Source organism: Oryx dammah, unplaced genomic scaffold (genome assembly GCF_014754425.2).
Source record: "Oryx dammah isolate SB20612 unplaced genomic scaffold, SCBI_Odam_1.1 HiC_scaffold_17, whole genome shotgun sequence".
NCBI classification, from domain to species: domain Eukaryota; kingdom Metazoa; phylum Chordata; class Mammalia; order Artiodactyla; family Bovidae; genus Oryx; species Oryx dammah.
Genome location: NW_024070201.1, coordinates 76,475,433 through 76,498,018, shown reverse-complemented (window position 1 = coordinate 76,498,018; position 22,586 = coordinate 76,475,433). Strand labels below are relative to the sequence as shown.

Sequence of the window (22,586 nt, the reverse complement as noted above, 5' to 3'; positions counted from 1 at the left end):
AGATAACATAAATGTGCTGGTGATTCTTCCTTTGTCAGCCTAGCCCATCTAGACCTAGTGTCTTTTTCTTCTACTTTTTTTTTTTTTTTTGCCTACCTGAAATTTAATCCTTAGATTCCATCACGAGAGTTCCTTTGGTTTTGGATTTCTGAGTTTGGCCAGTGGGAGAAACCAGGAGCCTAACAGAGGTGAGAGCATAAGAGAAAAGTATCCAATTTTTTTTCTCATTTCTCTCCAGTTTCACAATGAAGTGCTAAGGTGGCTGCATTCTTCCAAGGAGAATTCCTGCTGGGGTGTGTGTTGAGATGAGGCCTGGGATGTTCTGCCTGGATCTAGTTTCACTGGACTCCTGACAGCGGCCTTTGTGTTAGCTGCTTCAGGACTGGGATTTATTTACCTTCTGAACTTAGCCTTGAGGTGCTTCAACTACTGGGACTGATTTCTTTAACATTGCCTGTGTTCTCTTTATTAAATAAAATTCTTTCCATTAAATTCTCTTCTGTTGATGAGTATGATTTTGTTTTGCCTCCAGAGTTTGACTTCCATTCACCGTTCTGTCTACCTCTCTGCCCTCCCCTTGACTAACACACTCTGCTTTCAATACTTAATTATATTTCTAGTGTCACTGCTAGAATTCAACTCTTTGTGAGCAGAGATGTCATTTCCATAGCTAGCACAGTCCCTGGAGATAACAGTTATGTCCTAAATTCTTCAAGGAGTGTGAATGTGTATTTATTGAGGACTGTAAAACAACTCTTAGTTTTCCTGCTCTCAGGTTAATCTGCATTTCATTGAATGCATAATCTCAGCCCTCAAACTGAAAGTCTACAGAGAGAGAGGATTTGGGATAATGACAAACTGTTTCAGTCACAGGAAGAAAACACAATGGGAGTAATTAGTTATAGGTTACAGGCATTGAGTAATTAATATGTGCCAGCCTTAGGCTTAACAGCTACACACATATTAGCTCAGTTAAACTTACAAATGGTGTAGGTTCTTCGTATTAGTACCTTCATTTTACAGATAGGAGACTGAAGCAGAGGTTAATTAACTTTCCCTGGAACCTACAGTTAATACATTGTGAGGCTGGCATCAAACAGATTATTAGTCAATGATATGGTATTGCTTAGAATAGAAATGTGGCAAGTTCACACAATGCTGCACATTCTCTGGGTATAAAAGCATTCACTTATCCATTAATCCGTTCATTCATTCATCCACACAGTTGTCAAATAGAGAAAATCTTCTGTTTGCCACTGTGCGGTCAATGGAGAAAGTGTAAGAAAAAGACAAAGATGGTTTTTGTCCTTCAAATGTTTCTGTTTCATGGTAGGAGGCATGAGGCATAAAAACTGTGGTTCGATGCAGGATACAGGTTGCTTGGGGCTGGTGCACTGGGATGACCCAGAGAGATGGTATGGGGAGGGAGATAGGAGGCAGGTTCAGGATCGGGAACGCGTATACACCCGTGGCAGATTCATGTTGATGTACGACAAAACCAATACAGTATTCTAAAGTAAAATAAGATGCAAGATACAGGATGCTTGGGGCTGGTGCATGGGGATGATCCAGAGAGATAATATGGGGTGGGAGGTGGGAGGGGGGGTTCATGTTTGGGAACTCATGTACACCCGTGGTGGATTCATGTCAATGTATGGCAAAACCAATACAGTATTGTAAAGTAAAATAAAGTAAAAATTAAAATTAAAAAAAATTATGTTGGAAAGTAGAAGGGAGTAGATCTTTCACTACTCAAAGAACTGTAATGCAAAGGTCATAGTGATAGTTTATTAACTCAAGTGATATTTATTCAGAATATTTCTATTCTAGGTTTTGTGATAAATTCTGATTTTAAATTAGTGAGCAAAGCTAAACGAGGACCTTAGACCTGGCCCTCATGACAGTGAGAAAACTGGGGATAATATAATCATGAGTCAATCACAATGATAATATTTAAAATGCAGTTTAAAATTTCTATGAATTAAAGTTATATGATATTGTGAGAATGTATCCTAAGAGGATATGACTTTAAGAGATCAGCAAAGAGGCACTGAAAATACAAAAGCATAAATATAACTAAATCCCAACAAACACTGAAACTGAATATTAGAAAATGAAAAAGATAGTGTCTTACCCACAGAGAAATAACAAATAATCTGGTAATACATCCATCTGCATAGCCAAACAAAAATAAGCCAGAATATAAGATATTTTAAATACTGAAAGTGAGTATCTGTCTTTCTACATTCATACCCAAGTAAATTCCCCTTTGAGAAAGGACAAGTGATATTCTCAGATAAGTGGATAGAGAGGGACTCTCACTGAAAGAACTGATTAAGGATATATACCATGCAGAAGAAAACTAAACCATAAATGGAGAGTGGGTGCCAAATAATAGTGAGAGAAGAATCGATGTTACGAAAGTTAAAGGAACACAAACCTTGAACCACCATTTAATATAATTATAACTGTAATCATATACAATAAAGATCATATTTAAAGCTCATTAATAAATAATTTACTACCGGTGATTTATTCTATACCTGCAAATGACAGTTTATAAGTTAGAAGCAGGATGAATTCATAATTAAAATATTGTATGTTCCTTTTATTATTCAATAGCAAAGTAGATATACTGATTAATGAAGACTAAGTTAAGACAAGTATGCATACACAATGTAATGGAACTTACTAATAATAGAAAATAGAATGTGTCATAGTGAAACAAGGATTAAAAAGGAAAGAAAGTTGCAAAATATGATTTAATTCACAGCAGGTAAAGAGGAGAAAAAGCATAAGAAGTTTGTGAAAAGCACAAACTAAGTTGTCAGAATATTCAAAAGTGTCAATATGTACAATAAAATAAGAAATAATGATCAAAAGGACTCTGGGCCTGAAAATAAAAAAGTCAAAATAAACATACTGGACATAACCAACTAAAAACAAACAAAAAATAAACAGCCAAATATATGTGAATCTCAGACAAATCAGACTTTTAAACTTTATACATCATAGAAGGGATAGAAAGTATAAATGATAAAAGGAATAATACCAGTTCAGTATTTGATAAGACCTAATAATATAGTCTCAATAGTTTTAAAAACTACGAAAGAAAATAGGCAAATCCACATCCTCTTTCTCCATTTTCATGTCTGAAATTCAAACATCTGTAAGGACACTGAAGATCTGATAAAAGAAAATTCACTGGATAGACTTTATAGGACCCTGCTCTACTCACTTCCCATCTCTTCTAAGCATGTTGCAGGGTCCTGGTCTTTCTCCCAGATATGCTTCAGGAGGAGACGCCAAAGATGAACACTAGCGTCCATGACATGGAGAGGGGACGGGTCTGAGTTTCTAAAACAACGCAATAAAAGGACCTGCTGTCAGAGCACGGGGGGACTGTTCAATATTCTACAATAATCTAAGTGGGTAAACAATTTGAAAACTATAGATACATGTATAGGTATAACTGAGTCACTTTGCTGTACATCTGAAACTAACACACCATTGTTAATCAACTATGTGCCAAGATAAAATAAAAATTTTAAAAATGAAACATTTGGCATTGTGTGATATAATTGCTAGTTATCCTGACATTGGTAGTCTATGTTGCTTTATATTTTGGATGTATGCTGGAAATTGTTCAACAAAAAAAATGAAATCTCAAAACTAGTTTTGTGATAGGGATATAAATATATTAAAACACTTAAAATATATAATGAAAATATTCTGTAGAATATTTAGGATTTACATCAACAATCTTATGAATGAGGATTCTATTGGACCAGTACTATTAGCTAAAGATATATCTTGGTGTAATAACCTGAGATTTCTAAAGATCTTCATTTCTATATAATTTGAATAAAAAATACAAAAGAAACAATCCAACAAGCAAGTTCACATATTTGGTGACTATGGGTAATGTAGTCACTACATTTGCTAATTTTATAGAGCAATGACAATGCTGTTTGGTCTTGTGTCTTAATATATGTGTGGTATTATTTTAACATACTGAGTCAGAACTAACAATTTGATAACATTCTTCCAAGTCTCATAGGTGAATTATAAAAGGAAAAGAATAGTCAATAGGCAAAATGATTTGTTAATTTAAAGTGCTCACTGATTGATCAGAGAATATGGAAATGTTACATACCCATGACCAAAATGTCTGCGCGATTTGGCAAAGAACTTCTCTTGAATCGCTCTTCTTACCGCTTTTTAAACATTTCCTCCGCCAGTGGCTCTTCCCAACCCCGTTCTGAAACCTGCATTTTCTGAGTCGGCTGCACTACAAGCAGATCCTTTACCACTGAGCCACTGGAAAAGCCTCTTTAACAGTTCTAAAAATTGTAAATCACTGTGCTGAACACCAGGCTTCCCTGGTGGTTCAGACGCTAAAGAATCTGCCCGCAGTGTGGGAGACCTGGGTGCGATCCCTGCGTTGGGAAGATCCCCTAAACAGGGGCATGTCAACCCACTTGAGTCTTCTTGCCCGGAGAATCCCCGTGGACAGAGGAGCCTCGCAGGCTACAGTCCATGGGATCACAAAGAGTCGGACACGACTGAGCAACTTTCAAATGTTGTATACTTGAAACCTAAAATTACAAATCAGTTATAAATCAGGTTTTCTAAAAAATCAACTCGATTGACCTAACAGAACCAAGTTCTCAACTCATCTCTTCTGAGTTTTCCGGCGTCGTAAACTTCCCCAACTTGTATGTCCCAGGGGGAGACGCCAAAGGTGAGCAGTCAGGCCCATGAAATGGAGATTTGGGCAAATTTGAAACAAGTGTCATTGTGTGAAAACTTAATGATGATTAGTTATGCTTTGATAAGTGCTCTTTATATCATTCACTATTTTTGTTTGTGAGATGTTAACAGTGCATAAAAAAAAGAAAAATGTGAAAGCCCAATATAAGTTAATGCTGGAGGCATATTGGTAAAAAAAAAAAATTTAATTAATAAAAAATATCTAAAGAAAATTTGGCATTTCTGTCAAACATTTAATCAATGAGGGTTCCGTTAGACCAATACTAATATCTAAATATAGTTCTTAAGTAATAATTTAAGATACCCAAAGATCTTGGATATATAACGTGAACAAAGGAAAAAACCAACCAACCAAACAAAAAACTTTCCTCCTTATATGTTGACAAGTTTTGGAAAATAATTTGGAAATTATTAAACCCCTCAAATCAAACAAATTGGCATGGTCTTAGCATCACTGGTAATTCTGTCTTTTATAATTTTCTACCTTTATGAATACTGTACACAGAATTATCTGTCCTTTACTAATACAAAAATAGCAACGCTATCTGGTCTTGTCATTGAATTTCCATGTGGTATTCATTTTAAATATACTGAAATGACACAAGCTAATAATCTGACAGCTTCTTCCACATTTCATAGGTGAATTGCAAAAGGAAAAAATAAGTCAATGATAAAAAGTGACATAAATTTAAATTCTCTTTAATCGGTCAGAAAATACAAATATATTACATACCTCTGGCCAAATGTGTATGTACCTAATTTGACAAAAAAAATATCTCTTGAATTACTCTCTTTATTGCTCTTTTGACATCTTTGTTCCGAAGGCTGTAGATCAAAGGGTTAAGCATAGGACTCAGAAAGACATAAAAAACAGCTGCAATTTTGGTCTGTTCTACGGATGCCTCAGAAGGTGGCCTCAGATACATCCAGAACAGTGTCCCATAAAACATAGTGACAACTGTCAGATGAGACCCACAGGTGGAGAAGGCCTTGCGCCTCCCTTCTGGAGAACGCATTTGCAGAATGGCTGTAAAGATGGCAAGGTAAGAGATGAGGATGATGGTGAAAGAGCACGTGAGGTTGGAACCAGCCACCACGAACATGGCAGTCTCATTGACATGAGTGTCTGAGCAGGCCAGGACGAGGAGAGGTGGGTCCGCACAGTAAAAGTGGTTGATTTCATTGGGTCCACAGAAGGAGAGGCGGAGCATCAGGATGGTCTGTGCAAGACCACTTGCAAAGCCATAAATATAAGATGTAGCAACGAGAGAGAGGCAGACACCTCGGGACATCTTGCTGCCGTATAACAAGGGTTTGCAGATGGCCATGTAGCGGTCATAAGCCATTGCTGTGAGCATATAGCTATCTGTGAGCCCCAAGGAAATGAAAAAGTCAAACTGTATAAGGCAACCAAGGAAGGAAATAGTTTTTCTCTCAGATGAGAGATTGACCAGCATCTGAGGCGTGACATTGGTGGCATAACAGAGATCTACAAAGGAGAGGTGGCTGAGGAAGAAGTACATTGGAGTCTGAAGCCTTGAGTCAGTTCTGATTAACAAAATCATGCTCGCATTGCTGAAGACTGTGATCAGGTAGATGACTAGGAAGACCACAAAAAGGACAGGCTGCAACTCAACTCGATCTGTCAGTCCCAGGAGGATAAACTCAGTCACTTCTGTGTAGTTTTCCTTTAACATTGTGTTTGCTCAGCTTCCAATGATGTCTAAAGTAAATGAAATAAAAATGCATTTTTAAAATCATTTTCCATTATTAACATCATTTCATCAATGCCTATTTCTTTCAAACTTCTAAACACATGTGGCATAAAGAAGTTACATAGGGGACTTTCCAGATGATCCAGTGGTTAGAACTTCATTTTGCAATGCAGGGAACAAAGATTTGATCCCCTTTTAGGGAGCTATGATCCCACATGCCTCATGGCCAAAAACACAAAACATAAAACAGAAGCAATGTTATAAGAAATTCAGTAGTCTTTAAAAAGATTCCTCATCAAATTTTTCTTTAAATATCCAGATATAACCTAGTAATCATGCACTAGATGCCTCAATATTTAACTTAATATAGAACACATTTACATAGTTTCAAAAGCTTTTCTGCAAGTTTTTTCATAGTTGAGAAGCTTAGATCTTTTCTACAAATCATTATCATGAATTGGTCACTTACAATCCCTTTAAATATTTTTTTTCTTTAAAACTATGATTTGTTTTCAGAATAATTTTGATGTAGTGTCTAAAGTGTCAGTAATTGAAATTCATTGTTTTTCCCCCACAGGTGAGTGATTTAGGGAAATGGAACAGATACATCTTTATAGAACCAGTGTCTGTCTACCTGCCACTCTAACCTCAAGGTTATTTTCTAGGTAGTCCCTCACCCTGTGACGCATGTTCATTTTATCCACCCTTGCCTACCTCAGATTGCCCTCACTTGGCCAAATCTTACTTCTCCCAGGCTATCCTTACCTCTGTATATTTCAGCCAATTATTTAGGACAATAATTGACTTGGCAGTAGCAGCAATTGGCTCATGGGACACAAAATTAAATTGGTATATTTGTATAAATACAGGTAAATATACAGTACATAAACAATATGTGATTATTTTTATATACCATATTTTTCAGTGGTATTAAATATTAAAGGAGGGAATAATTGGGGTAAAATTATGTATTAAAAATGTCCCCTTGAGGAGAAGATAATTTTTTAAAAAGTGATTGACACACCCATCCCCAAATTGTAATAATTTTGTTGTAACTTTACCTTATTTAACTCTTTCAGAATGTAAGAATAAACTGCCTGATAGGGATGCAATCTGAGTTCTGTAAAGTTCACACTGATAATAATAATCATATTATCTATGAAACTGAGACAGTATGTAAGAAATCATAAAATGCATTTCTCAACTTTTGTACATGATGAAGGAGACCATCTCCTTGGAAGAAACTCTATGATGATCCTAGACAGCATATTAAAAAGCAGAGACATTACTTTGCTGACAAAGGTCTGTCGAGTCCAAGGTAAGATTTTTCCAGTAGTCAGGTATGAATGTAAGAGTTGGACCATAAAGAAAGCTGAGCACCTAAGAATTGATGTTTTTGAACTGTGGTGTTGGAGAAGACTCTTGAGAGTCCCTTGGACTGCAAGGAGATCCAACCAATCCATCCTAAAAGAAATCAGTCCTGAACATTTGTTGGAAGGACTGATGCTGAAGCTGAAGCTCCAATACTTTGGCCACCTGATGCAAAGAACTGACTTGGCAAGGTAATCTTAGAGAGAAGTGGACAGAAATGGCTCTGGGCACTATGAAGCTTTGTATTCTTGACAGACACTCTTGACCTGAGGCCCTGTCTCGTGGCCTTTGATCTATTCCTTTTTCCATTGTCATACCACTCCATGATATATTTATAAATATTTATACTATGAAAAAAAAATAGGTGTAGCTCTGACACATGTTTCTTCAAGCATTTCTCCTTTGAATGGTGCATGATGCAAAAAAAAAAAAAAAGAAAGAAAAGAAAGGAAAAAATAGAATTTTGCTTAGCTGGTAAAGAATATGCCTGCAATGCAGAAGACTTGGGTTTGATCCCTGGATTGGGAAAATCCCATGGAGGAGGCAATTGCAACCCACTCCAGTATTCCTGCCTGGAGAATCCTCATGGACAGAGAAGTCTGGTGGGCTACAGTCCATGGGGTCGCAAAGAGTCAAACACGATTGTATGACTAAGCACACAGCACAGGAAACTGTTCAATACCTAGTCCTACCTGTGAAAGAAGAGTGATTTCCCAGTGACAGCTGGATATGAAGAAGCTGAGGAATTTATACCACAATTGTCACGGAGGGATCAGCACCCTAGGGTTCAATTATTTTTCACAGAAAATCATTTAGACTATAAACCACCATGAGTGATTTACTCTTTTTAAAATCTTAAGTCCTATGAGGACATGATTCTTGCCTCTCCCAGTATTTTAAGGGAATCAAGTCTTCTTCTAATGGGACTCATTTTTTTTAACTTATGCCTAAATGTCTGGATATTTTGAGACTTGACTTGGGAGAGTTATTAAGTTCTCATGCAAATAGAGACTGAAGGGTATAGGTAAACCATCAGACAGTCAGATAACTTTTGCTGCATTTGAAGTACTTATTTACTGATTCTGAACATTGCTCTTTATATTTGAAATTGTTATAATAATAAATACCTAGCAAAGGGAACACCATAGATAAACAGATACAATAAATGTTCTAATGATGCTTCCTTTGTCAGTCTAGACCATCTATACAGTTAATCTTTTTTATCATCTTTTTTTTTTTTTTTTGGTTTACCTGGAGCTTAACCTTAAATTCCATCAATAGGGCTCCGTGAGTGTCTAGTTTCCATCTGAGTTAGGCCAATGGGAGAAACCAGGAGCATAACAGAAATGAGAGGAAGAGAAAAGTATCCAAATTTCATTTTCTCCCAGTTTCACAATGGAGTGTTAAGGTGGCTGCATCTTTTCAAGGAAAATTCCTGCTGAGGTGTGTGTTGAAAAGGTGGCCTGGCATGCTCCTCCTGGATCTCGTGACACTAGAATCCTAACAGGGGCCCTTGTGTTGACTGCTTCAGGACTGGTAAGAAAACTGTCTTACAAACTTAGCCTCCAGGAACTTCAAGTTCTTGGACTGATTTACTTAACACTACCAGTATTCTCCTTACTAAATTAAATTCTTTCCATTAAATTATCTTCAGTTAAAACATCTGAGTGGGATGTTATTTTGTCTCACATCCCTGACTCAGACCAGAGTGTTACACAATAATTACTCAATAAATGTTGTGATTGAAGTGATACTTCTGGCTTCACCATTGCTGGATACTGAAACGGCCATTGAATCATCATCCTTCTGGGTCATGGATTACTTGCAGACTACACACAGGAGTCAGAGATTAAAGTTACTAGCATTGTGCTGTACTTATTCACTCAACTAGTCTGACTCTTTGTGACTTCACAGACTGTCGCCTACCAGGCACCTCTGTCCATGGGGATACTCCAGGCAAGAATGCTAGAGTGGGTTGCCATGGCCTTCTCCAGCAGATCTTTTCAATCCAGGGGTTGTACCCAGGTCTTTGCACTGCAGGCAGATTCTTTACTGTCTGAGTCACCAGGGAAGCCCAAGAACACTGGAGTGGGGAGCCTACTCCTTCTGCAGGGGAACTTCCTGACCCAGGAATTGAACCAGGGTCTCCTTCATTGCAGGTGGATTCTTTACCAGCTAAAATACAGCATTATTGCATATAAAACTGGATATGAGAATATGGTTTAGACATGCTTCTCCACCCCTTTCTTGAGAATTAGAGTCACCTGGGCAAGCAGAATAGTGAGATAATTCTTGCTTCCTTTTCCCCTTTGACATGACCAACCAGCATCTCTGACTGGGAGGGACATGGGTATCAGCTACACAGAGCATAAAATGACATTTCTATTGATGATGAGGCACCTGTAGTGATCTTTTTCATCATGTCATATATTTCCATTCATCAAACCAGTGTAGTTAAGTGGGAATCTATAGAGAGGATCTGAAATGTCCTTCAAAATCAACACTGCTTTTACACTTGCTTCTGGATGGTGACTGTAGCCATGAAATTAAAAGATGCTTACTCCTTGGAAGAAAAGTTATGACCATCCTAGATAGCATGTTGAAAAGCAGAGACATTACTTTGCCCACAAAGGTCCATCTAGTCAAGGCTATGGTTTTTCCAGTGGTCATGTATGGATGTGAGTTGGACTGTGAAGAAAGCTGAGCACCGAAGAATTGATGCGTTTGAACTGTGGTGTTGGAGAAGACTCTTGAGAGTCCCTTGGACTGCAAGGAGATCCAACCAGTCCATTTTGAAGGAGATTAGCCCTGGGATTTCTTTGGAGGAATGATGCTGAAGCTGAAACTCCAATACTTTGGCCACCTCATGGGAAGAGTTGACTCATTGGAAAAGACTCTGATGCTGGGAGGGATTGGGGGCAGGAGGAGAAGGGGACGACAGAGGATGAGATGGCTGGATGGCATCACTGACTCGATGAACGTGAGTCTGAGTGAACTCCAGGAGCTGGTGATGGGCAGGAAGGCCTGGCGTGCTTCGATTCATGGGGTCGCAAAGAGTCGGACACGACTGAGCAACTGAACTGAACTGGATATCTTTGATATAAAGATACTGTACACTACTGTACAGTAGAATACACGAAAGCACAGTCACTTGTAGAGGATTTGCACACATAATGTACACCAGTCATGAGAACTAACTTATGTTATTCAACATATGAACCACACATTCACATTTTTGAAAATTCAGAGCATTAAGTTTCAAAAGGAATTATTGTATATGAATACAGTTTTGCTGTTTGTGAGAACATAGATTCACTTGGAGGGCATTAAACTGCTGAAATAATGCAGAAAGAGAAAACACACAAATGTTGTATGATATGACATGTATGGGGAATATAAAAAATAAAACAAATGATTAATAAACAAAAAAGAAGCAAACTCACAAATATAGAAACCAAACTATGGATACCGGTGGGGAGAGGGAAGTGGGGAAAGGCAATATAGGTTTAGGGGAAAATTGAGTTATTATAAGAATATGTAAAATCATGTGTATGAATCTCTTGAAAATTTTAAAGCATTCAGAATTTTAAAAAAATCTTTCACTAAACAAGGATGGAGGACCTAAGATGGCAGAGGAATAGGACCACTTTCTCCCCAACAAGTTCATCGAAGGATCATCTGAATGCTGAGCAAATTCCACAAAACAACTTCTGAATGCTGGCAGAGGACACCAGGCACCCAGAAAGGCAGTCCATTCTGTTCGAAAGGAGATGTTTTATCATCAGTGTGGTATGGATGAAGAAGTCTTGAGCCTACTGTAAGAATAAGACTGAAAACCAGAGGCAGGAAGCTTAAATCCAAAATTTGAGAACACGAGAAAACTCCTGACTCCAGGGAACATTAATTGAGAAGAGCTCATCCAAAAGCCTCCATATCTACACTGAAACCAAGCCTCACCCAAGAGCCAACAAGTTTCAGAGCAAGACATATCAAGCTAATTCATCATATTACAAGCTATAGTCATCAAGACAGTATAGTACTGGTGCAAAGTCAGAAATATAGATCAATGGAACAAAACAGAAAGCCCAGAAATAAATCCACGCACTTTATCTTTGAGAAAGGAGGCAAGAATATACAATGGAGAAAAGACAATCTATTTAACAAGTGGTGCTGGGAAAACTGGTCAACTACTCATAAACTAGTAGAACTAGTTACACTAGTGAAACTAGAACACTTTCTAACACCATACACAGAAATAAACTTAAAATGGATTAAAGATCTAAATATAAGACCAGAAACTATAAAACTCCTAGAGGAAAACATAGGCAGAAAACTCTCTGACATAAACCACAGCAGGATGACCCACCTCCCAGAGTAGTGAAAATAAAAGCAAAAATAAACAAATTGTACCTAATTAAACTTAAAGTGTTGTGCACAATGAAGGAAACAATAAGCAAGGTGAAAAGACAGCCTTCAGAATGGGAGAAAATAATAGCAAAGGAAGCAACTGAGAAAGCATTAATCTCAAAAATATACAAGCAACTTCTGCAGCTCAATTCCAGAAAAATAAATGACCCAGTCAAAAAACTGGGCCAAAGAACAAAACAGACATTTCTCCAAAGAAGACATACAGATGGCTAATAAACACATGAAAAGATGCTCAGCATCACTCATTATCAGAGAGATGTAAATCAAAACCACTATGAGGTACCATCTCACGCCAGTCAGAATGGCTGCTATCAAAAAGTCTACAAACAGTAAATGCTGGAGAGGGTACACAGAACGTGGCAAAGATGATGGATGTCACTTCCATAATTAGGCTATATAAAACTGACTTTTGTCTTGCCAGTAATATCTCTTTCTCTCTGGATTTGAGGTAAGCAGCTATATAGCGAGTTTCCTTAGGAAGATACCTTTGTGACAATGAACTGGGTGTGGACACTGTCAGGAACCAACAAGAACCTGAAGCCAATGAGGTACCATCGCACGCCGGTCTGAATGGCTGCTGTCAAAAAGTCTACAAGCAATAAGTGCTGGAGAGGGTGTGGAGAAAAGGGAACCCTCTTAAACTGTTCGTGGGAATGCAAACTAGTACAGCCAGTAAGGAGAACAATGTGGAGATTCCTTAAAAAACTGGAAATAGAACTACCTTATGACCCAGCAATCCTACTGCTAGGCATCCACACCAAGGGAACCAGAAATGAAAGAAACACCTGTACCCCAATGTTCATCGCAGCACTGTTTGCAATAGCCAGGACATGGAAGCAACCTAGATGTCCACTGGCAGATGAATGGATAAGAAAGCTGTGGTACATATACACAATGGAGTATTACTCAGCTATTAAAAAGAATGCATTTGAATCAGTTCTAATGAGGTGGATGAAACTGGAGCCTATTATACAGAGTGAAGTAAGTCAGAAAGAAAAACACCAATACAGTATATTAATGCATATATATATATATGGAATTTAGAAAGATGGTAATTATGACCCTATATGCAAGACAGAGACAGATGTAAAGAACAGACTTTTGAACTCTGTGGGAGAAGACAAAGGTGGGATGACCTGAGAGAATAGCTTTGAAACAGTTATATTATGATATGTGAAAGAGATCACCAGTCCAGGTTCAATGCATGAGACAGGGTGCTCAGGGCTGGTGAACTGGGATGACCCAGAGGGATGAGATGTGGAGGGAGGTGGGAGGTGAGTTCAGGATGGGGAACGCATGTACACTCATGGCTGATTCATGTTAATGTGTGGCAAAACCCACTACAATATTATAAAATAATCAGCTTCCAATTAAAATAAATAAATTAATTTTAAAAATACAGGGAAAACATTGTGTTTTATATATTTTTGGTATTTGTTTTTCTACAATTAATATGTTCAATTATTTTTGTAACTAAGTTACTGTGATTTAACTGTTAATATTAACTGCATTAAAAGTGGTGTTCATCAAAAATAGTATCTTTGAAATGTAAACCTTATACTATCAAATGAAACTCAAGGTTTATATATAGCACATGATTCCAATTTTGCTTTATCAATTATAATAATATATGTACATAAAATTATTGAGAAGAGATATTTAAAAACACAAGAGAATTCATTCCTTGGTTTAGAACACATAACTCATAAAAGTTATTTCTTCACATCTGTTTTTATTTTCTAGTCATTTATAACGAACATGTCTGTTTTATAATCTGAAAAATATACTCATAAAATACAGTCAAAATAAATATTCCACATATCAAAATTGCCTGCTTTACATGGAACAAGACTATATTACCCACAAATTATCCTGAGGACATGTAGAAGAAATTCACAATAGCTGTTATTAGTTATCTTGCTCTCATTACAATCACCATGATCATTTATAGCAATAACCTGGTCAATTCATCACCCCCAACATCGCATCCAGTATGTGTTGTATAATAAGAGGTTTAGCTGAGTTTCTCAGGTGGTGCTAGTGCTAAAGAACCCACCTGCCAAAGCAGGAGAGGTAAGAGATGAGGCTTTGATTCCTGGGTTAGGAAGGTCCTCTGGAGGAGGGCATGGCAACCCACTCCAGTGTTCTTGCCTGGAGAATCCCATGGACAGAGGAGCCTGGTGGGCTGCAGTCCATAAGGTCACAAAGAGTCAGACACAGCTGAAGTAACTTATCATGCACACAGAAGAGGTTTAGCCACTTTAATATGAAAAGAGAGAGAATCTGGAATCAAATTGCCTTTCTGCTACTAAGTGGCTGAATGACTTTGGGTAGGTCATTTAGTCTCTCTGTGCCTAACAAAGTAAAACTTATAAATGGAGATGATCATTTTCTCACTAGTTCATTTGTTAGGATTTAATGCATAATGACATAAAAGTGAGAACTCAACTATAATTGTATTACTTATGATTATTTTCATACATGTTGATGTATACTCTTAAGAATTTCTGAGGTGAGTTTCACCCAAAGTACAAAAACATAAATCACAAATAGAGGTCAATAAGTTGAATATTAAAAAATGAGAGACTCCAAATAGGCTTGGGGCTGGTGCACTGGGATGACCCGGAGGGATGGTACAGGGAGAGAGGTGGGAGGGGGGTTCAGGATGGGGAACACGTGTACACCCGTGGCGGATTCATGTTGATGTGTGGCAGAACCAATACAATATTGTAAAGTAATTAGCCTCTAATTAAAATAAATAAATTTAAATAAAAAAAAACCCATTGGATTAAGAATTGCAAAGACTGAGTTTAAATTTGGGTCCTAAAAGCCACAGTGGTTTTCAAGACTATAAAAATTAGGCAAAATGTTAATGATTACAATGATTTTAAAACACATTTTTCTAACTGGATATAAATCTTGACATCAGAATATTCTGTTGGCTAAGAGTAAAACACATTTCTTTGCTTAACCAAAAGAAGAGATTGCTATATGTCATGTCCCAATGACTAAATGATCCTGATCCTAAAAAATAAAAAAATAAATAAATAAATAAATAAAGTAAAAATGGAACCTGGAATTCTATCACAGTTAGAGTTCTGTGTTACTCATTTCTAATCTCTAAAACACAAGGCTGTTATGGACACTTAGTCATATCAAATGAACAGATGCTTAAAGTGCAATTTTATGAAAGGTTTCTCTTAATCATTTGCCGCATGGCTCGGATCACATCCTTGTTCCTCATACTATAGATCAATGGGTTCAACATTGGGCTCAAAAAACTATAAAAGACTGCAAATATTTTGGACTCCTTTACAGACTTCTCGGTTGGAGGCCTCAAGTACATACAGAAGAGGGTTCCATAAAATAGAGTGACTATTGTCAGGTGGTAACCACAGGTAGAAAAGGCTTTGTGCCTGCCTTCCACAGAACGGATCGCCAAGATAGAGGCAACGATGAAAACGTAAGACAGGAGAATGATGAGCAAAGAGCTTGACAGAGTGAAACCAGCAACCACAAACATTGCCATCTTTTTGACATAGGTGTCAGAGCAGGCCAGCATTATCAGAGGAGGATCAGCACAGTAGAAATGGTTGATTTCAAGGGAGTCACAGAAAGACAAGCGGAAAGTCAGCAGTGCCTGAGAGAGGCCGTTGAAGAATCCACAAGTATACGGGACTGTGACTAGAAAGATGCAAACGTCCTTGGACATCCTGCTGCTGTAATGTAGAGGGCTGCAGATGGCTACATAGCGGTCCAAGGCCATGGAAGCGAGGAGATAAAACTCCGTGATCACCAGGGCAATGAAGACGAGACACTGTGTGAAGCATCCCGCGTAGGAGATGGTCTTCTGGTCTGAGAGGAAATTGTGCAGCATACTTGGAGTGACATTGGAGGAATAGCAAAGGTCTACAAAAGAGAGGTGGCTGAGGAAGAAGTACATGGGGGTCTGCAGGTGGGGATCGGTCCTGATCAGCACGATCATGCCCAGATTCCCTGCCAGTGTGATTAGGTAGATCACCAGGAACACCCCAAACAGGGCCTTCTGTAGCCCTGGGTCATCTGTGAGTCCCAGGAGAATGAATTCAGTCACTGCAGTGTGGTTAGGGGAAGACATATTCTCATCCCTTAAAAACTGAAAGTGGTAAAGTGAAGAATTCTATCTGATCCTGAGTCTGCATTTATTCCACTCTTTCGTCATTTACTTTTGATCTATGTCCCTATAAGGAAATTACTCTTCTCAACCAACACATCAGAGCATCTATGTAAATATTTGCACCTTATCTCTTTGTGATATATTTTTCTATATATATATATATACTGGAAACACACATTCACAAACTCACACATTCTTTCTCCTTATTTGTAAATTGTGTATACACATATATAATTAAACCTGTTTTCTTGGAAAACTCCATATTTGTTTTTTTTTTTTTTTTTCAAATTCTGTGAAAAAGAAAGCCAAAAGAATGAAAACCAGGTCTGGAAAGCAGCAGGTCCGTGGCATCATCCAAATGGACAGATGAAGGAGACAGGGTTGCTGTGGTCCCTGCACCTCTGATACACTATCGTTTTCAACACACATTAGGAGACAGTTCAGTCCAGCATTTTCTCCTGAAACCCATACTTGTCTAGCTTAAATTCATTCAGAAGACATTTAATTAGTAGATGCATCTCTTGACATATGGCTAAGAAGGTACAGAATGAAGAATTGTTCTTTCTGCTTTTTAAATTCACCTGCTCGTTATTTATGGAAGCTTTTTTTTTTTTTTCTTTTCTGTTCTAGCTTCTGGGGTTACATGAGTGAGCAAATTACCTATCCTGGTGAACCATATATTGTAAGAGAGGTAATAGATATTGAGTAAATAGACAAATGTTTACAGCAGTATGCCACTTAGAAGAAAACACTATGAAGAAAATTGAAGGTGGAGTGCTTTTAGATGGCCATCAAAGAAAATCTGAGAAGGCAGAATTTGAACGGTAAATAAAGAATTCAAATATCTGAAGAGGAATTTCTTTCCATTTTTTAAAATTTGTTTTTTTTAATATAAATTTATTTATTTTAATTGGAGGTTAATTACTTTACAATATTGTATTATTTTTTTAACTGACACACCTCTGAATATATTTGTTTAGGAAAGCACATTAGGATAATATTTAAATGCGGACTTAGCTCCCAGCTGGAATTATATTTCTGTTTTTTTTGTGAAAGTAAGATATGACTGGAAACATTATGCCTCAAGAATTTCACCTTAAGGTTTTTTAAATTTAGTTTTCACATACACATCAGAAGAGCCTGTATATAATATTTGATTTTTCAGAGATGACATGAAATGTTAACATCTGAATAGAAAAAACAAGTATAAATGATGAAAATAATTTTTTCAATATCAATGAGAATATTAATTTTCACACAAAATAAAAAACATATTTTTAGTGAACAAATGTAGAAAATGACTTACCTGTAAAACTGACTTACTATATTTTCTAAAACAAGGTGGGAAGATTTATAGTGTTTCTTAGGAATATTCCCTAGAGTATTTTTTTTTTTAATTCTTATAATCCAATTAAGATAGATTTTGTTCCCTCAAGGGCATAACCTTAATTTCATGCTTTGAGATCTTTAATTTTCCTTCAAGACCAAAATCTCTATGCAACATCTTTGTACCCTGCTTTATACTATGTGGCTGAGATCTTTGGCAAAAATAAAGTTCACCATCACTTTTAATACTATGAAAGGACAAAAATGTGGTTGGATGAGTTTTGCAATTTTCGTGTATAAAAGTAATATATATATATATATATATTACTACTACTACTGCTAAGTCGCTTCAGTCGTGTCCGACTCTGTGCGACCCCATAGACGGCAGCCCACCAGGCTCCGCCGTCCCCGGGATTCTCCAGGCAAGAACACTGCAGTGGGGTGCCGTTTCCTTCTCTAATGTATGAAAGTGAAAAGTGAAAGTGAAGTCGCTCGGTCGTGTCTGACTCTTGCGACCCCATGGACTGCAGCCCACCAGGCTCCTCCCTCCATGGGAGTTTCCAGCCACGAGTACTGGAGTGGGTGCCATCGCCTTCTCCATATATATGTATACTTGGACATATAGTCCTTCCTGAATTCAGTTCAGTTTTTCCCTGTTTTCTCTTAAGCCCACTCTAATCAAACTTTCACCCCATCACTCCACAGAAATTGTTCTTGTCAAGGTTGCCAGGGTTCTGTATGCTGCCAGACTGAGTGGTCAATTCTCAGTCTTCATCTTTCTGATCTATAAGGACTATTTGGCAGAGTTAATTGCTGACTGCTGCTTGAAAAACTATCATCTCTTGTCTTCCAGGACACAACATTCTGAGTTTTCCTCATACCATATGGGTTGCTCCTTCTCAGCCTTCTTTGTTTATTCCTCTTTTCTCTGACTGTTAAGATTGGAGTAGCTCAGAACTCATTTTGTGATCTTCTTCTATTTTTTTTTTTTCTATTTACACTCTACCTTCATGATCTTATTCAGTCTCATGACTATAAATACTGTCTATATATTTACAACTCCTGAATTTATTTCAGCCCTGACCTCTTTCCCAAATCCCAGAATTATAATGCAATCAGTTACTCAGATTTTCACATTAATATCAAATAATGGCTCAACTTGACTCAAAGCTGATTTGCTCATGTTTTCCTTTAATTTTCCCAAACATAACATTCTCTGTCTCAAGTCAGTGACAACTCTCTACTTCCATGTGTTCAAATAAAAAATAAATACAAGCAAATAAATATTGAAGAAATTGATCTATTTTCTTTCTCACACACTATGTAACTAGTCTATCAGATAATTATGTTATCTCTATTTTCAAAATATCTCAATCAACAAAACAAGTACCTCCTTCCATCTTTATTTCTACCATTAAGGCTCAAACCAACATCATCTTTCATCTAGATTACTACAATAGTCCTTTAACTGACCGTTCTTTCTCTAAAATCAGTTTAATTCCACCCTGTAAAATACCACTTAAAAAATTCACAGCCATTTTGTAGATCCCCACTTTATACATATAAATATATATATATACATTATCTATATATATGATATAAATGGAATTATATTATATATGACATATATGATCTTATATGTGTGTATGCGTTTACATATGTTTATGTATAGATAGATAGATAAAGGCTGACAATTGCAGTAGTTTCTCAAAGTGTGCATATAAGAGCATAAAATAATTTTATTTAATGTACTACACAGTGTATTAAATATGCCAAGTGCTTTGGCACTCTTTAGGCACAAAATTAATTCAATTTCCCTGCTTCATACATGGGAAGGCAATGGCACCCCACTCCAGTGCTCTTGCCTGGAAAATCCCATGGATGGAGGAGCCTGGTAGGCTGCAGTCCATGGGGTCGCAAAGAGTTGGGCACAACTGAGCGACTTCACTTTCACTTTTCACTTTCATGCATTGGAGAAGGCAATGGCAACCCACTGCAGTGTTCTTGCCTGGAGAATCCCAGGGGAGCCTGGTGGGCTGGCGTCTATGGGGTCGCACAGAGTCGGACACGACTGAAGCGACTTAGCAGCAGCAGCTTTGTACATGCACAAAAACACACATACATACACAGAGAGATGCATGTGTACATTTGTGTTTGTATGTGTATGCATGGGTTGAATATTCTATAAAATCCTCATCTCTTATTAGTTATCCTAAACCCCTTTCTTCTAAAAAAAATAATTGTGTTAGTTTAGTTGCTCACCATAAATTCAGTGTTTCAGACATATTGCAATTTAGAGGTACAGTGTTTTCAAAATTTTTATTTATTTATCTTAATTGGAGGATAAGTACTTTACAATATTGTGATGTTTTTTGCCTACATCAGTATGAATCGGCCATAGGCACACGTGCGTCTCCTCCATGCTGAGCCTCCTTCCCTGTCAACCCTGCCCCTCCTGGTTGTCACAGAACACTGGGAGGTTTTTTTTCTTAATTCCTTGAATGCTTTTTGAATCCTCTTTGAAGCTTTCTATATCTAACCACTTAGAGATAAATTAAATCATCTTACCTGCTGTCCTTAAGACATACTCACTGAAAGTAGTGGTGTTTATAAGTTTAGTTTTATTTATTGGTTTTTGGAGGAATACAACTTTTTTTCCCTGCAGTGTGAAATTTCTAGCTTTGATGAAAATGGAAGTGGCATAAGGAACTCAGCTGTGACAGATTTAAAATATGGTTAATTAATTCAACAAAGAGTATAAGATGCTACTTCTGAATTTGAGGCCGAGGGTCAGATTATTAAGATTGTGATGATGCTCTTGAGATTTAGTCATCTTTGCAAAACACTAAAAAAACGAAAGCCTGAAATATACTAACCCAAAATTAAGACATCCACTTATTTCTCACTGAGATAATTGAACTATTTTCTCCCCAGGGAGTCACTTATACCTTTGTGAATAAGTAAGGCATTTGAAGTACAAAATCTCTTTTATGGTCTTAAGACTCCATTGTGAATAACACTGAATTAAATTAAATGATATAAAATTTATTAGGTCTTGCCTCAAATTTTCACAATTCCACTGAAAATATAATCCATACTCATATCTATTTTAATAGGCAAGAATACTGTAATGAGTTACCATAACCTACTCCAATTGATCCATCACTCCCCAAACACCGTCCTGATTGCAGTTTTTTTCTCTCTTTTTATTTGCTCACTCTGTTCCACGTATACTTGTTCCCTTACTATTCTTTTAACAAACCAAGGAGGATCTCACCTCAGGGCCTTTGTATTCACCACAGATATTCACGCAATGTTATTCCTACGTAGGACTTGCTGAACTGTTATTTTCACAGGTTGCTCTACTCTCATACAACCTTTTTCTCTCACTTTAATTTCTTTAAAGCACAACTCTTATCCATGTCACACACAGGCATCCCACACAAATGGAACAAATGCCTGTGCACGCATGCATACACTTTGTTGTTGACAATAAAGTCTTCTTCACTCCAAAGCAAGCTTAATGACATCAGGAATTTTGTTTTCTCACATGGAATATCTTCAGCATGTGTTACCTGCTGAATACATTTTTCCACTAATGTCTTTGAGAGAAACGTTGGTTAATAATTAAAAGTGGAATTAACAGGAGATTGGAGGGCTGTTCCAGGGGGATAGGATGAGTTATCTCCTCCTTTGTGGTCTCTAACAAACCTTTGGGGATGAAGTGGTCTCATTTGGAACACTGGTATTCCACCTTCTGGTCTGTAGTAGAGAGTGGGATACAAAGACATAGGAAACAGACATTTAGCTGATTCCAAATCATTACTTAGTCCTTATCCTACATATCACCTCATGAAAGACAGTTTTTTCTATGTTGTTCCAGCATTGACAGCCCCTACCCCACTACAATGAGCAATAAATAGATAATTGTGTTTGGTAAATGTTTATTGAAAATTATGTGAAGCTTTGGCTGGGCTACAGATAAAAAGTTAGAACACTTTGACTTTGAGATTACTACACTCCAAAATATCTCAGTTAATTCACAAAGTCACTAAACTATACCCCCATTATTGCTATGGCACCCTTATTATTAAACAGCTAAGACTCTCTTCTATAGTATTTGGTACTCTTGACATCCATGTGAATGGAAGGGTGTTACTATTTATAAGAGATGCTGTGATATACTACCCAGACTGGACTTTCAGTATTGAAGTATTTACTTCCCCAGCTTCCTAGGGCATTGACAGCTCACACCTCATAGCTGAGCTCTACTCTTGGAATATCCCTGCTGAAAGGCACTGTCATTCTGAAAATTTACTGCTTCCAGTGGGTGACCCATATCTAAAGCAGGTTATTATGGAGGTATAAATACCTGTTCAGATTTGAAACATCTCTGAGAAGGATAATCTCAACTCCAGATCTCCACATGGAACTGGGTGAATACTCTGTTGCAATTTCATCACAACTTAGTTTCTTCTACCCAATCCTATTTCCCTTACTTCTTTATCAGTATTGTTCCTGGGAACACTCTCCAATAAAGTTCCTAAATACAAATATCTGTCTCAGAGTCTATTTTCCAAGATCCAATCAAAGTCATATATATATATATATATATATATATATATATATATAATTAAGAGTGAAAGGGCTCAATATGGAAATTGAGATTTAAATCTAGGTCAACTAATTCCAAGGATTTTGATATTTTTTTTTTACCAGACACTGCCTTCCTTCACTGCATTGATTCATACTATAGGCTAATAAATACACATTTAGGACACCAGGAAATTAAGAATACATTTCATTTTAAACAATAT

The 22,586-nt window shown here is 37.2% G+C and overlaps 2 protein-coding genes across 2 annotated transcripts; both read right to left on the bottom strand.

The window, feature by feature from the left end:
* Positions 1 to 5,528: 5,528 nt before the first annotated feature.
* LOC120875991 (olfactory receptor 1030-like) lies at positions 5,529 to 6,470 on the bottom strand. The gene has a single exon (XM_040257720.1). The coding sequence runs from the start codon at positions 6,468 to 6,470 to the stop codon at positions 5,529 to 5,531; it is 942 nt and encodes a 313-aa protein (XP_040113654.1).
* Positions 6,471 to 15,414: 8,944 nt separating this feature from the next.
* On the bottom strand, positions 15,415 to 16,404 carry LOC120877021 (olfactory receptor 5M10-like). Its single transcript, XM_040259325.1, has one exon. The coding sequence runs from the start codon at positions 16,402 to 16,404 to the stop codon at positions 15,472 to 15,474; it is 933 nt and encodes a 310-aa protein (XP_040115259.1). The 3' UTR covers positions 15,415 to 15,471.
* Positions 16,405 to 22,586: the final 6,182 nt, after the last annotated feature.

What these genes read in the sequence shown, in the direction of transcription:
- LOC120875991 (XM_040257720.1), bottom strand. Translation starts at nt 6,470, where the DNA reads ATGTTAAAGGAAAACTACACAGAAGTGACTGAGTTTATCCTCCTGGGA.
- LOC120877021 (XM_040259325.1), bottom strand. Translation starts at nt 16,404, where the DNA reads ATGTCTTCCCCTAACCACACTGCAGTGACTGAATTCATTCTCCTGGGA.